Source organism: Lissotriton helveticus, chromosome 5_1 (assembly GCF_964261635.1).
Source record: "Lissotriton helveticus chromosome 5_1, aLisHel1.1, whole genome shotgun sequence".
Taxonomy (NCBI): domain Eukaryota; kingdom Metazoa; phylum Chordata; class Amphibia; order Caudata; family Salamandridae; genus Lissotriton; species Lissotriton helveticus.
The window spans coordinates 1,929,748,043-1,929,765,536 of record NC_136065.1 but is presented as its reverse complement, the minus strand read 5'-3'; the positions used below and the strand labels follow the sequence as shown (position 1 = coordinate 1,929,765,536).

The 17,494-nt window shown below is 45.6% G+C and overlaps 1 protein-coding gene across 1 annotated transcript in view; it reads left to right on the top strand.

Annotated features, from left to right (window-relative positions):
* Positions 1 to 17,494, top strand: part of CALCOCO2 (calcium binding and coiled-coil domain 2) — a 641,412-nt gene that overhangs the window by 482,020 nt on the left and 141,898 nt on the right. The window contains exons 12-13 of the mRNA XM_078645541.1: positions 5,469 to 5,564; positions 7,148 to 7,265. Coding sequence (XP_078501667.1) covers positions 5,469 to 5,564; positions 7,148 to 7,265 — 214 coding nt within the window. The remainder of the gene's footprint in view (positions 1 to 5,468; positions 5,565 to 7,147; positions 7,266 to 17,494) is intronic.

Below are 17,494 nucleotides of genomic sequence, written 5' to 3'. Positions count from 1 at the left end.
GGTCGCCAACGTAAAGGGTGCTGCATCGAAGCCTGTAGCCCAGACGGAGAAGGCTATCGAACCAAAGTAAAGTGCTCCAAAAAGACCGGTCGATCCAAAAGAAACCATCGACTCGGCAAAGGACAGTCAACCGAAAAAACCTGTCGACCACAAGAAGCGTGTCGAACCGAAAAACCCGGTCGATCCGAAATCACTCGTCCACCCGAAGGAAGGGTCCGAGCCGAAAAAGACCAAAGGTCGTCGATACAGAAGGGGATATCGACCCAGAGGCGATAGTCGATCCAAAACAGACTACGCCAAAAAAGCCAAGGACACAACCACGGACAGTGGAAGAAGAACTCTTCCATCCGGATCCATCAGATGACCAGGCAAAGATATATATTAATCCTGACACTGGTAAAGTCACAATCCTACACAGGAAAAAGAGACCACTGGACACAGACTCTCTTTACCCCATTCCTCTGAAGAAAAAGGACTTTGGGACTTCTCCCTCTAGACCCTTCATTCCTTTCTATCCCACTATGCCTACTACTCCTTTTGCTCCTTACTCTCCTTCTCACCATGGGGACAATGAGGGCGACACAGGGGAAGATCCTCAGCATGATTATTATTATCCACAGGATCCTAACCCCCAAAATGAACCATGGGAAGAGCCAACTGACCCATATGACACGCATCCCATCCCTGACGTCCCCTCATACCCAACAAAGCCGTCACCTACTGACGAAACTATTGCCTTCAACCAACTGATAGACAGGGCAGCACAGTACCACAACGTAGACATGCACAATGACCCTGTAGAAGAAGACTTCTTATTTGACACTTTCCCTACTTCAGAGAAAAATGTAAGTACACTTCCTATGTTAAAGGGGGTGTTAAAACACGTGCCTGATATATTTAAAGATACAGCCAGAGCACACGTCATCAATCCCAGGAATGAAAAGAAATATAGAGCAGCCCCTACAGACCCTACCTATATCAGAGGTCAGTTACCCTTAGACTCACTAGTAGTGGCTAATGCACGCAAAGGGGCCAACTCGCAAACAACAGGGGAGGCTCCTCCTCCCGAAGAAGAGTCCAAAATACTAGAGGCCTCTGGCAAAAGGGTAGCATCACAGGCCTCCAATTCATGGAGAATTGCGAACACACAAGCTCTGCTAGCTCGTTACGACAGGGCGCACTATGATCAGCTTGAAGGCTTAATGCAACACCTGCCTGAGCCTTTTAAAGCACAAGCTAATGACCTCATACAGGAGGGAAAATGTATTACAAACGCCTCCATCAAATGTGTGCTTGACGCAGCCGACACTGCAGCCAGGTCTATTAACACTAGCGTTTTACTACGACGACATGCATGGCTGTGTATTTCGGGCTTTAAAAACGAGGTGCAGTCCACCATTCTTAACCAGCGAGTCAACCAAGACTTCCTTTTTGGCCCTGCAGTAGACACCATTTTAGATAAAATGAAGAAAGACACAGAAACTGCTAAATCAATGGGTGCATTACAGTTTCAGCAACACAGAGGTTCCTTTCGACTCTCCTCATACAGAGCAGCTACACGAGGCAATACTTCACAGACCTCATCCACATATAAAGGCAACACCCAAGGCTCCTTTAAAAAGAACTCCAACAGAGGAGGTTATAGGGGCAACAATAGCAAGGGAAGAGGACGTGGAGGCAATAACACCAGAGCCTCCACTGCCACAAAACAGTGACTTCATCACGCTACCTCCAGACCACCCAACACCGGTCGGAGGCAGACTCCAACAGTTCCTACCTGTCTGGAACGCAATTACCACGGACTTGTGGGTAAGACAAATTATCCAGTATGTTTATTGCCTAGAACTTACTTCTACTCCACCAAACATACCACCCAGACACCGTCCTATGTCCAAAGAACACATCACCCTGTTACAACAAGAGGTGAAATGCATGCTGGAAAAGGGGGCCATAGAGCCAGCCAGTCCCTTTCCAACACCAAGGGACAGGAGTATACTCCCTATACTTCCTTATTCCCAAGAAGGACGGTTCCCTCAGACCAATATTACACCTCAGACCCCTAAATCAATACATACTGTTGGAGCACTTCCATATGATCACACTACAGCAAGTGCTCCCGTTGCTACAACAAGGAGACTTCCTAGCAACACTGGACCTCAAGGATGCGTATTTTCACATACCCATCCATCCAGCTCACAGGAAATACCTCAGGTTCACAATAGAAGGTCAACACTACCAATTCAAGGTACTCCCCTTCGGGGTAACCACGGCTCCAAGAGTGTTTACAAAATGCTTAGCAACAGTGGCCGCACAGCTCAGGAGGCAACACATCCATGTGTTCCCGTACCTAGACGATTGGCTAATTCAAGCCAGATCGTACGAACAATGTGCAAGAGACACGTCTCAAACACTTCAGCTGCTACACAGCCTAGGCTTTTCGATAAACTACCCGAAATCGCATCTACAACCGTCCCACACACAACAATATCTGGGAGCTACTATAGATGCCTCAGTGGCAAAGGCATATCCAAACACAGCAAGGATAGCCAGCATGCAGTTGCTCATTCGCAAATTTCAGCCACAACACTCTCTGCCAGCTCGAGTCTTCATGCAGCTCATAGGCATGATGGCCTCTTGCATATTCATTGTCCCCCATGCCAGACTTCAAATGCGTCCATTGCAAGAATGCCTAGCACGGCAGTGAAACCAAGCTCATGGACAACTAAAAGACCTAGTGTTGGTAGACAGTCGCGCCCACAACTCTCTGCAATGGTGGAACCCACAAAACCTTTCCAAGGGGCGACTGTTCCAAGAGCCGGTTCCACAACTAGTACTAAGAGCGGACGCATCACTGACAGGCTGGGGAGCCCACCTCCTTCACTACACAGTACAAGGGCTCTGGACACTCAAACAAACTGCATATCAACCAACTAGAGTTGCTAGCGATATTCCTAGCCCTGAAAGCAGTCAAAAAATACTTGTACAGCAAGACTGTGTTGAGCCGGACGGACAACATGACAGCAATGTACTATATCCAAAAACAGGGAGGAACACACTCTCCACAGCTGTCCCACTTGGCACAGAGCATATGGAAGTGGGCAATTCCAATAGACGTCTTTCTCCTGGCAGAACACCTCCCAGGGAAAGACAACCAAATAGCGGACCTGCTCAGCAGACACAGCCAGCAAGTACACGAATGGGAAATTCACCCACAGGTTCTCCAGCCATTCTTCAGCCAGTGGGTGCATCCAAAAATAGACCTGTTTGCCACAAACGAAAACTCAAATTGCCAGTACTTTGCCGCCAGGTTCCCACATCCGTTGTCACAAGGCAATGCGATATGGATGAACTGGTCCGGCAGATTTGCGTACGCTTTTCCCCCAGCACCACTGATTCCGCTGGTGGCAGGCAAACTGCAGCAACAGTCACTCACACTGATCCTAGTTGCTCCCACATGGGCGAGACAGCCATGGTACACAACGTTCCTGGAGTTTTCAGTAGTTCCTCATCAAAGGCTGCGCCTCGCACCCCACCTTCTAACTCAGAACCATGGAGAAATCAGACACCCAGATCCAAATCAGATGAACCTAGCGATCTGGCTCCTGAAGTCTTAGAATTCGGATACCTTAACTTGCCTCTAGACTGCATGAACATCATTAAGGAGGCAAGGCGACCAACTACTAGAGCATGCTATGCAGCTAAATGGAAAAGATTTGTTATTTACTGCAACAATAACCAAATCAACCCATTAGATGCTTCCATACAAAACATTATATGTTACCTCCTGCATCTTCAAAGATGCAACCTAGCATACTCTTCAATAAGACTACACCTCGCTGCTATAGCAGCATACCTCCAAAACAGGCAACACCTTTCACTGTTTAGAGTCCCAGCAATCAAGGCTTTTATGGAGGGTCTTAAAAGGGTGATTCCTCCAAGACACCCACCTTCCCCAGTCTGGAACCTAAATGTAGTACTTATCAGACTTATGGGTCCTCCTTTTGAACCTCTACATTCATGCGAACTGCAATTTCTAACGTGGAAGGTGGCATTCTTGATTGCGATTACCTCACTTAGGCGAGTTAGCGAGTTACAAGCACTAACTATTCAAGAACCCTTCATGCAAGTACATGCTATCAGGGTAGTTCTTAGAACAAACCCTAAGTTTATGCCAAAAGTCATATCCAATTTTCATATTAATCAATCAATAGAACTGCCAGTGTTCTTCCATAATCCACAGTCAGTAGCTAAAAGAGCCCTACACACTGGATGTAAAGAGAGCTCTGCTTTATTATGTGGACAGAACAAAATCATTTAGAAAAACAAAGCAATTATTTGTTGCTTTTTCACCACAACATAAAGGAAATCCCATATCAAAGTCAGGAATAGCCAGATGGATAGTTAAATGCATTCAAATATGTTATCAAAAGCTAAACGCACTTTAACTGCCCCCCCCCCCCCAAGAGCACACTCTATGGATGGGGGCATCCATGGCTTTCCTAGGAAATATTCCTCTTGAAGACATATGTAAAGCAGCCACATGGACTACCATACACACTTTCACAAAACACTACTGTGTAGACATGCAAGCAAAGCAGCAAGCTGCTGTAGGCCAGGCTGTCCTCAAAACCCTCTTTCAAACTGCTGCAGCTGGCACAGGTAACCACCGCTGGGGGAGATACTGCTATACAGTCTGTGCACAGATATGAATTCAGCAGCCCACATGCCTTGAACGGAATATGCTACTTACCAGTATGCATCTATTCTTGGCATGTAGGGCTGCTGACATTCATATTGCCCGCCCTCCTCCCTGGTGCCTGTCGCAGCTTCAGCATTGTCTTTTGCATGGCCATCTCTTACTCCTATCTCCATCTCTGCCACAATGGCGAAAAACAATCTGAGGATGGAGAAGATGCCCATGCGCACTCTAGTCCAGGGGAGGAGTCACCTATCTTGTGATACTTCGAAGACTATTCCAGGACAACAAAGTGCAATCATCCGGACCCAACGCTAGGCGGCGATCTATGCACAGATATGAATGTCAGCAGCCCTACATGCCAAGAACAGATGCTTACTGGTGAGTAGCATATTCCCTATTTTACGTAAAGGTTTAGGTGTAATACAGTAAGTTCTCCCCATGTTAAACTATTCACATAGTAGAGCTAATCCCATGTTATACATGCACATTTCAAAGGTACAGATATGACACAGCAGAGCAATATTATATGTTACACAGATACCTAGCTCAAATATAAGGCAGCATAACTGAGCCCTGGTTACCAGTGTTAGTTCTTACATGTGTTCTGAGTTAAGAAACATGGTGTCTGCAAATTTATTGAAAGAAACAATTGCACTGGGAAAGCTGAGTTGCTACCATTTACTGTTGACATGTATTTATTCCCAGTCTAGAGTGGTCTCAATCCCATTGGCTTGGTTTTCTCATGATTTGACTTTTTCTCTTCTAACAGCAAGAGGTCAGTGATTTATCCAGAAAAGTGCAGGGCTTGCACGAACTACTGAACATTCGGGAAATGGAGCGGGACAACGTTGCACAGGAAAACCAAGTAAGCTGGGTGCACTGAATGAACATTTGATACCTTAAGTAGCAGCCTCACCCAGTATGACTTTTACAAGATTGGCCTACAGCTGGAATCATACCCTTTCGGGTCGTTCTCTCTGATAAGAGACTGAAACAGTCTCAGTTGTTTTTTGGTCTCTCTTGTGAGATGCTGGAAGGCCTGTGGTGTGGCTGAACCAGACACTTCCAGGCAGGCTCTTTCTGATATGAAATGCTCTTTTCCTCAGCCTTAATTTTGGGTTTTTGCAGGTGATGGCCTCTTGGAAACTCACACAGCTTCACAAAAAATTCACTATGCCGCTGGATGGACCTGAGCATGTTCTCAGGAGAGCTGGTGTGTTTATAAGTGCTCTTTTACTAGTCTGAGTACCATACTGCGATAAGGTATACTTACCTTTGTACCCAGGGCATGAGCTCTATAGGCTGGATTGTTCCTCATCAGTCAGTAGACATTAATGGCCATTTTTTAAAAATGTTGTGCATTGGCTTCTGCAAACCTCTTAGGATACGAAGTAGAACTAGTATTATCAGTGTCTGCAGGCCCCTTGGGATACTGAGGAGAACTAGTATTATCAGTGTCTGCAGAACTCTTAGGATACTGAGGAGAACTAGTATTATCAATGTCTGCAGACCTCTTAGGATACTGAGGAGAACTAGTTTTATCAGTGTCTGCAGACCTCTTAGGATGTTAAGTACAACTAGTATTATCAGTGTCTGCAGACCTCCTAGGATACTGAGGAGAAACTAGTATTATCAGTGTCTGCAGACCTCTTAGGATGTTAAGTACAACTAGTATTATCTGTCTGCAAACCTTTTAGGACACTAAGTAGGATTAGTATAGCAGCATCTGCAGACCTCCAGTGGAAATGAGCAGGGTTTGGTTATCAACTCTCAAATGGAAATTATATGGTAATAGCCTTGAACAAGAAGGAATCGGTTACTGGCATGACCTAAAAGGATAGATTATTCGCTTTCAACTAAAAAAGAGAGATGGTTAGCACTGAACTGGAATGGACATACTAACAGCCTTAACTGGAGCGAGATGTGTTTGTTCTGTGCAAGGACTGGAAGGGATAGGTTATCAGGCATGAGTTGAAACAGAAATGGTATCAGCACGCACTGCAAGGTGTATACTCTCTACCATGACGCAGGAGGCCAAATGGAGAGATTATCAGCAATGTTTCAGTAGAATAAATAGACGGGAAATATATCCATGTCAAATTAGAGGGGTTATTGTTAGCCATGAACTGAAAGGAAAATGTTGCCACAATTTTGTATGGTAGTAAAGAAGCAAATGTAGCACATTTACCACTTATCAGATTCCTGTTGGGTGAAGAGCTGTATTTTAAACATATATGCAAATAGGTTATACTTTGATGGCAAAGGGATGTGTTATTAGCCATAAGCCTGGAGGGATAAGTTAGGCAGGCACGAATCCGAAGAAATAGATTATCAATATCAACCTGCAGGGAGATGTCATCTGACATGAATTACATGGTTTTAGAGTATTATTTAAGATGGGGGAGCAATATGTTGTTAGACATTAACTACTCTCTTCATTCTGCACAGAGACTGAAGCAAGGACGCCTGTCCAGTTTAACCCAGTCGCCTTCACTGACCGGTCAAGAGGAATATCGTGTAAATCCATCAATGAATGCAGAACTCGTATTTGGAAATCCTTACCCAAGTAAGTAGATCACTGAGTATTCAGAGGCCACTCACTTCATTATATTTTTGGGGACAAACGTGTCCTCATGAATTTTGTTGCCTATTTCATTTGTTTGTACTAGGGTGGGTGTGGTATGGCGTAAGCTGGTGCGAAGCTAGTAAGTCGAGAGATCAGGCTGGAAATTGACAGACGGTATGCACGTGACATTTGCTATCTACTAAAACAATACCATTTCTACACTTCGAATGCTGTAGGAAGCATAGGAAGTGGGTACTCCAAAGTTGTAATACACGTGACATCAGGAGCTATAGATGTAATACAAAGGAACCCACCCGTTGATTAATTTAACAATAGTTACAACACAACTTGGCTTTTACTTGGATATTGTTCTTTTTTGAGAAAAATAGAGCAAAAGGACACCTTGGGTGACCCAGAAATGGAGTTAAATTTTTTGATGTGGTTCTCTTTTTGGTTTCTTCTGGGTCTGGTTCCCAAATTTAAGGAGGTGAAGGGGAAAAATGACTTCTGATTTGTGTACATTTGTATGGAATAAGTGGTATGGATGCTTCATCCTTTATAGAGAACAGAATTTGTATCAGCCGTATACTAATGCTGGCCTGGCATTAAATCTGTGTGCTGTGCAGGGCTGTGACTAAACGCAAAAGGTTTCTTTTGCACGGACTAAAGACCTACAAACTGACAGGACACAGGGTTGCCAGTATTAGGTTTATGCTTCTCATGTGCTTGCTGTATTGATAAGTCATCTCCATGGATCTCCTTGGGCTTGAATAGACGACCGACTGCGGGTGGCTCATTAACTGTATTAATTTCTATGCAGATAATTCTGGAAAATCTTCCAGCAAAAGAGAAGATGGGTTTAAATTTCGCTGAGGGATTTTGTTTGCTACTAATGAGACCCTTTGCTGAAGACCCCCGGGCGTCCTTTCTTCATACATAATCTGTATTTAAGGCGGAGGTCTCCGAGCACTGGGTACCAGGACTTCTGTCAAAAATATTGGTTCAACACAGATATGTAACAAACAAGGGGTACATTGAATTTTGCCTATGTTATGTACTCTCTTTTGTATTATTGTTTTTATGTATTTTATTTTAATGAACTGTTTATATATTTATGATCATACATTAGGACTGATGTGTACAAACCTGATCTGAAATTAGGATATCTGATGTATGTTAGGGACAGTGTTCTTCATGGAAAGGACGCCATTCAAGAAGTGTCCTCAATGTGGGTCGAAGTTTCCCCACACCGACCTACAAGAGGTGTGCAACCTTTGCCTCTCACCGGAGCACGAAGCCAAACATTGTTCCGCTTGCGCCTCATTCCGCCGCAAGAAGACGATTCGGGACCGATGAGCTCGAAGAACTATGGCTCGCTCATCAGCTTCGATCCCCGATGACATCTTTGAAGAGGGTGTCGACGTGCCAGAACACCAGCACGCAGGAAAGAGTACCAGGTTCTTCGATGCCGAAGACTCCGACATCAAGGACATCACTCCAGCTCAATGGGTCGTAAGTAAGACCGTCGACCCCAACCCTTCCTCGACACCCTCAAAAAAGGCTTCGGTCACACCCTCAACTTCGGGCCCGGGTGCACACCGTGAGCCTGCTTCCCACGCCCCGCCTTTGGGCCCGGCAAAGAAGCCCCTAAGCCTTCAGGTGGCTCGGGCTCGAGTCAGCCTATTCCCGGCGCCGACCCTATACCGCCACCGAAAAAGAAGCCATCTTCCTCAACCACGCTGTCTGTTGCTCCGACACCTAAGCCTACGGCGCCGAAGACTGGCCTCGGCTCATCGATGCCGAAACCGCACTCGGAACCGAGTAAAAAACCTCCTAAAGCTCCAGATTCACACACTTCGGAGCCGAAAAAACACCCGGAACCGAAAAAACAGGTTCCGGTAAAAGAAATTTCAAAAGGGCAAACTTCTAAACCAAAAGACCCAAGACCAGCTACCGACTCGGTGCCGAAAAAACCTACATAGCCGAAAACTTCGCCGAAGGATCTGCCCTACTCAGAAGAACTTTTCACCCCGGATCCTAATCAAAAAACCCTTGTAAACGATCCTAAGACTGGTCAATTGACTCTTAGCTCCAAGAAGAGACGACTTGAGGCGCCAGCACCTCCTCCCCCTCCAAAGAAGAGAGAGACATTGCAACCTCTCCATTAGGAGTCCCTTCTCCACCACCTCCCCATACTGTTCCTCTTCCTACACCTCCTTCACCACATCATTCACCCACACCATCTACTAATCGAGACGATGATGTAGACACAGACTCTGAAGACACAGGTGGGGGTGCACATGACCCAGCAGGGACCAATAGTCCCCCTCAGTCACCTAATCCATGGGATGATTACAACACCCCTGATGTGCCTTACGTCCCACAAGACGATATATACCCTGCCAGACCTTCCCCACCAGAGGACACTATAGGTTTAAACCTACTATCCCAAAGAGCTGCCCAGTATCATGGGGTGGACTTACACATCGATGCAGTGGAGGAAGACTTCCTATTTGACACTTTTGATAACGCACAAAGGTCTACTGCCATTGTGCCAATGCTGTCATCAAGCACGCAACAGAGGTTTTTAAGGATCCTGTCAGGGCTAGGGTCCTCAATCCTCGCATTGAGAAAAAATATAAAGCTGCCCCTACAGATCCAGTTTATATTAAAGGTCTAGCACCATTAGATTCTTTAGTAGTGTCTAATGCACGTAAACGTACTAATTCTCAGACATCAGGTGTGGCCTTACCACCAGACAAAGAATCTAAGCTCCTTGACGCCTCCGGCAAACGAACAGCGTCACAAGCAGCTAACATCTGGCGCATTGCCAACACCCAAGCATTGCTGGCAAGATATGACAGGGCACATTATGATGAACTAGAGTCCATATTGCAGCATCTACCTGACAAATACAAAAATAGGGCCAATGAACTTATACACGAAGGTAAAAATATTACTAATACTTCCATTCGTTGTGCCCTAGATGCTGCAGATACCGCCTCAAGGGCAATCAATACCAGCACCCTTCTATGTAGACATGCCTGGCTACGTATTTCAGGTTTTAAACCTGAGGTACAAAACTCCATCCTTAATCAGCCATTTGATGAGACACATTTATTTGGGCCAAATGTTGACGTGTCTTTAGAAAAAATGAAAAAAGACACTGATACAGCAAAATCTATGGGAGACTTGCAGCAGCAAGCTCCCAGACGTTCTTTTCGTCGCTCATCATACAGAGGCTACACAAGAGGCTACTCCTCAGAAAGTCCCACCATCTCTTACAAAACCCCTAGCCAATCCACATTCACTAAGGGCTACCAGAGAGGGGGTTACAGGGGTAACAACAACAAAGGCAGAGGCAAAACCAACAACTCCCGCTCTGCCTCTACCCCTACCCAATGACTTTCCTCCCCTTCCCCCCCAACATTCCACTCCTGTGGGGGGAAGACTGCAACAATTCCTTCCTGCTAGGACCAACATCACATCAGACAGGTGAGTGCGACAAATTATTCAGTCAGGTTACTGTCTAGAACTAACATCTACCCCCCCAAACATACCACCCAAACAGCGTCCAATGTCACAAGAACATCTATCACTGTTAAAGCAAGAAGTAATATCCCTGCTAGAAAAAAGTGCAATAGAACCAGGTCCTCTGCACCAACAAGACAAGGGGGGTTGCTCGCTATATTTTCTAATTCCAAAGAAAGACTGCTCTCTAAGGCCTATTCTAGACCTCACACCGCTAAACATATACATACAATCAGATCATTTTCACATGGTCACACTCCAACAAGTCCTTCCGCTCCTGTTACAAAACGACTTCCTTGCTACTCTAGATCTCAAGGACGCATACTTCCACATTCCCATTCACAAGGCTCGCAGGAGGTATCTCAGATTTGTAATAGACGGGCAGCACTGTCAATTCAAAGTACTCCCATTCGGAGTCACAACAGCACCAAGAGTATTCACCAAGTGCTTAGCAGTAGTGGCAGCGCATTTATGAAGACAGCACATCCATGTCTTCCTGTACCTCGACAACTGGCTCATAAGAGCCAGCTCATACAACCAATGCGTGGAACACACTCATGCCACGATTAAACTGCTCCACAACTTGGGGTTCACAATAAACCACACCAAGTCTCATCTACAACCATCCAAAGTACAACAGTACCTTAGTGCCACAATAAATACCTCAACAGCGCTAGCTTATCCCACTCCAGCAAGGATAGCCAGAATGCAAACTCTTCTGACAAAGTTTCAGCCACAACACTCCCTTCCAGCACGAGTGTTCATGCAACTCATAGGGATGATGGCCTCTTGTATTTTCATAGTGCCCCATGCAAGACTTCAAATGCGTCCGCTACAAGAGTGCTTATCACGCCAATGGAACCAAGCTCAAGGTCAATTAACAGACCTAGTGTTGGTAGACGGTCGGACTCATCACTCTCTGCAGTGGGTGGAACGCCAAAAGTTACTTGCAATATTCCTAGCACTAAAAGCTTTCCAAAAGCAAGTATCAAACAAAGCTGTGTTAGTCCGCATGGACAACATGACAGCCATGTATTACATACAGAAGCAGGGAAGCACACACTCCCTGCAAATCTCTCAACTAGCACAGGACATATGGCGGTGTGCTGTACCTCAAAACATGTTCCTTCTAGCCCAGCATGTTCCGGGAGTACAAAATACCATAGCAGATCTGTTAAGTCATCAGACACAACAGACCCACGAGTGGGAACTTCATAAGCAAGTTCTTCAAGCATTCTTTCAGATGTGGGGACAACCTCAGAAAGACCTCTTTGCCACCCACGAAAACGCCAAATGCCCAAGCTTCGCTGCCAGATATCCACACCCACTGTCCAAAGGCAATGCGATATGGTTGAACTGGTCAAACAGATTTGCGTACGCTTTTCCACCTCTACCACTCATGCCACTAGTAGTACGCAAACTACAACAGCATTCTCTGACCCTCATCCTAGTTGCTCCATGGGCCAGACAGTCGTGTTACACCACACTGCTACAACTGTCTGTAGTACCGCACCAAAAATTGCACCTGTCTCCACACCTTTTAACACAGAACCGTGGAGAGATGAGACACCTGGACCCAGCTCAGCTCAACCTTGCGATCTGTCTCCTGAAATCCTAGAATTTAGATATCTGAACCTTCCTCCAGACTGCATGAATGTCATAAAAGAAGCTAGACGGCCAACCACTAGGGCATGTTATGCAGCCAAGTGGAAACGATTTGTAATATATTGTCACAATAACAATATTAATCCTCTAGATGTGTCTATTCAACACATCTTAGGATACTTACTGCATCTCCAAAGATGTAACTTAGCCTATACGTCTATTAGACTACATCTTGCTGCAATAGCAGCATATCTGCAGAACAGACAACATCTATCTCTGTTCAGAGTGCCTGCCATTAAAACCTTTATGGAAGGCCTTAAAAGAATAATTCCTCCCAGAGTACCACCTTCACCTGTGTGGAATTTAAATGTTGTTCTCGCCCGGTTAATGGGACCTCCCTTCGAACCCTTACACAGATGTGAACTACAATTTTTAACATGGAAAGTTGCGTTCCTAGTAGCTATTACTTCTCTGCGGAGAGTTAGTGAACTACAAGCACTAACCATTCAAGAACCCTTCTTGCAAATGCATCATAATAAGGTAGTTCTGCGTACAAATCCAAAATTCCTGCCCAAAGTCATTTCTCCCTTCCATCTCAATCAATCTGTGGAACTGCCCGTTTTCTTCTCACAACCACAGACAGTAGCAGAAAGAGCTCTTCACAAATTAGATGTCAAAAGAGCATTGCTATACTACTTCGAGAGGACACAACCCTTTCGTAAGACAAAACAACTTTTTGTGTCTTTCTCACCACCACACAAGAGTAATCCCATTTCAAAATCTGGGATAGCTAGATGGATTGTCAAATGCATACAGATTTGTTACCACAAAGCTAAACGTATGTTATCTGTTCCTCCTAAAGCCCACTCTACAAGAAAGATAGGGGCTTCAATGGCATTTTTAGGTAACATTCCCCTAGATTACATCTGTAGAGCAGCTACATGGTCTACACCGCACACATTCACAAAACACTATTGTGTAGATGTGCAAACCAAACAACAAGCTAATGTGGGCCAGGCTGTTCTCAAAACATTATTTGAAACTACTGCAACAGATAGGGGTGGTCGCCGCTAAGAGTGGGTACTGCTATACAATCTATGCACAGTGTGCAATCTGCAGCTCATATGCCTCGAACGGAAAATGCTACTTAACCAGTATGCATCTGTTCTTGGCATGTAGAGCTGCAGAGTTGCACAGGCCCACCCGCCTCCCCTTGCCTGTTCCAGTATTATCTTAATTAGATACAAATTACTTTTCTTGCAAAGCTCCATCATTTCCCTAATGGCGAAAAGCAATCTGGGGATGGAGCAGATGCCCATGCGCAATGTGGTCCTAAGGAGGAGTCACCTATCTCGTGACTTCCAAAGAACTTTTCAGGACAACAACAAACTGCAAACATCCGGGCCCAACACTAGGTGTGCGATCTATGCACAGTGTGCAACTGTGCAGCTCTACATGCCAAGAACAGATACATACTGGTAAGTAGCATGTTCCTTTTCAGATACACAGATTAGACTGAATCACTGTTGGGGTAACGTTTCGTTACATTCCATTCCTGCTGTGCCCTTAACATGTCAAGACTGATTCGTACTGCAAAAGGAAAGCACTATTTGCCTTAAACCAGGGTTCTCCAAACTCGGTCCTGGAGGACCAGATCAATGCCAAATTTTTAAGATAACTACATGTTCGAGGCATGTGTTCTGTAGCTACACATGCTTTCCATACTCCTGTCATCTAGTGTTGAGTCCGGATATTTGCAAGTTGTTTTTCTGTGAAGAAGTCTTTCCTAGTCACGAGATAAGGTGACTCCTCCTTTAAGTGATAGTGTGCATGGTCATCCACTCCATTGCTAGATTGTTTTTTTCCGCCATCGGGCTCGGACATGTGTTGCTGCGATCCTGTTCAAAACCATTCTTTGGGTTCCCCTCGACGAGCAGTACTCTCTACCTTCAACGGTATTGTTTCCTGTTCGTTTCCCACTTCTCTGCGTATCGTTTCGTCAACAGAATCGACTTTTTGATCGGAAAGCTTTGTGGACGGCCTAACCACGCCGGGTCAGGTCTCCGTCGATGGATCGGACACCGTTCAAATTCTGTCCTTAGTGCCACACGAAGTATCCGCGCACCAACTCACATGAAGTGTGCAATTTGTGCTTATCTCTCGAGCACAAAGTAGAAGACTGCAACGCTTGCAGATCATTTCGATCAAAGAAAACTCTTTGCGATCATTGGGCTCTACGTCGAGAGATGCAGCATCAAAGCATCGAAGACACACCATACATCTTCGGTGAAGATTCTGGCCAAGAAGACATTGGGGCATCAGAAGCAGATAAAGAAGAAGCCTTCTCCGGGCAGGTCTCGGAATCGGAGCTCGAGTCGGAGTCCTGCCCGACGCCGAAGAACTGCCGCAGGGACAAGGTGACGTGAGGACCGAAGACTCCTTTACCCTACAAACCACTCAAAAAAAGCACAGAGCTTTGGCACCACCTATGCCTCTGGGCCAAGGTCATTACCTAGTAAGTTTCCAACGCCTTGCGTCCATGCCTGGCTCCGAAACAGACAGTCAAGCCTTTCGACTCCGCACTGAGTCGACAAAAGACCTCCTCATAACCAAAGCCCTCCGGTTCCAAACACAAGTCCGGCTCGGTGCAAAAATCCTCCATCTCGAAAACCAAGCAGCCTACGGAGCCGAAACCTTCCGCGCCGAAAGGCCAGCCTACACCAGCACCGAAAACTTCAGCGCCAAAACAGAAAGATGTCCCTTCGGATCCGAAATGAGATATTGTTCCATCAAAAACAGATCCCAAGCAAAAGAAGATATATATTAACCTCAAGACTGATCATATTCACACCAAGCTGCCTCAGAAACACAAGCTTCCGGGTGAGGACACTTCATACAAGATCCCTGTAAAAAAGGAGATCTGTGGCTACAAGTTCTTTTCATCCATCATCACCATCCCCTCCACCACCACCTTCTCCACTGGCAAATCCTTTGCAAATCACTCCTCCGGATTCTCGACAGTCTCACCATGATGATGGTGGTGATGATGATGATGATGATGATGGGGACACATCTGCCAATAGATCCATGGACAGATTATACAATTGATCCCCCAACAGATAATCATCCAGACCTTTACCCAGCTAAGCCATCTCCTCCAGACGACTATGCATCCCACCAAGAACCCATTGACAGGGCTGCACAATATCATAGGGGGCACTGCACAAAGAATCAGGAAGATTTTTTGTTTCAAACTTTAGGATCCACACACAGATCATCCCAAACACTTCCCATGCTTAAATGCATGATGAGACATGCTGATGAGCTATTTAAGGACCCAGTAAGAGCACGTATCTTAACTCCCAGGGTTGACAAAAAGTATAAGGCCTCCCCGACAGACCCAGTATTTATCAAGGGCCAGTTGCCATTAGATTCCCTGAGTGTCTAATGCTCGTAAGCGGGCTAATTCCCAAATATCAGGAGATGCTCCTCCACCAGGGTTAATAGGCACTTCTGGCAAGCGCATAGCTGCTTAAGCTGCAAATCAATGGCACATCCCGAATACACAGGGTCTTTTAGCCAGGTATGACAGAACACACTGGGATGAAATGGAGCAATTGCTTTAATATCTCCCAGAAGAGCATAAAGCTAAGGCGCAGGACTTAGTAAATGAAGGAAAACTAATTTCTAATTCCTCTATAAGATGTGCTCTAGATGCTGCAGATACCGCGGCTAAAGAGGTTAATCCTAGCATTTTGCTCAGGAGACATGCTTGGTTAAGGATTTCTGGGTTTAAGCCAGAGGTCCAACAATCCATCCTTAACACACTTTTTGATAAAAAAGCTTCTTTTTGATCCCCACGTAGATCAAACGTTAGAAAAGATGAAAAAGGACACTGAGGTGGCCAAGTCCATGGGAGTGCTCCAGTTTCCGTGGAGAGGCTCCTTTCGTCGCTCCTTTTACAGAGGGGGGTCCAAAACACCATCCCCAGGCCAGAATACCTCAACCTATAAAGGGAACAACCAGTCTTCTCCCTACAGAGGATTGTTTCGAGGAGGTTATAAAGGGAACAACTTCAAGGGTGGTGTAAGGGCAACACACCCCATAACTCCCCTTCCCCTAATAAATAGTGACTTGCCCACGCTTCCTCCCCACCCCCCGACTACACCACACCTGTCAGTGGAAGACTTCAACAATTTCTCCCCATTTGTCAGTCTATAACAACAGACAAATGGGTGATTGGAATTATCCAACATGGTTATTGCCTGGAGCTTACCAGCAATCCTCCAAACATTCCCCTCATCTTACAAATTGTCTCCAGAACGCCTACAATTGCTACAACAAGAGGTTCAATCTCTCTTACTAAAAGGAGCAGTAGAGCCGGTACCAGGGCTCAGGGGTTTGATCACTGTATGTTCTCATTCCCAAAAAGGACGGTTCCCTAAGGCCTACTCTGGATCTCAGAGATAAACCATTATATACTGTCAGAACATTTTCACATGGCGACGCATCAACAGGTATTTCCACATTTACAAAGCGCACATTTTATGTCTACTCTAGATTTAAAAGATGCATATTTTCCTTTCCAATTCATCTGGCTCATCGCAAATTCCTCAGACTTGTGATAGCAGGCAGCCATTATCTGTTTTCGGTGCTCCCCTTCGGAGGTACTACAGCACCCAGAGTTTTTTACCAAATGTCTGGCAGTAGTGGCAGCTCATCTCAGAAGACAGCATATTCACGTCTTCCCCCTATCTAGATCACTGACTTATCAACGCCAGCAGTCACCAGAACTGTCTACAACAAACACAGATCACAATAGACCTACTTCTTCAACTGGGCTTTAGCATCAATGCACTCAAATTTCACCTGCATCCGTCACAGATCCAGTCTACCTAGGAGCCACTCTAGACACAGGCAGAGCTATAGCCTCTCCCAATGTAGCCAGAATTTGCAATATTCAGGCGATGATTCAACAGTTTCAACCCAACCAAGCTTTACCAGCTAGAGTGTTCATGCAACTGCTGGGAATGATGGCGTCTTGCATTGCAATTGTACCCCATGCAAGGCTTCACATGCGTCTGCCACAAGAG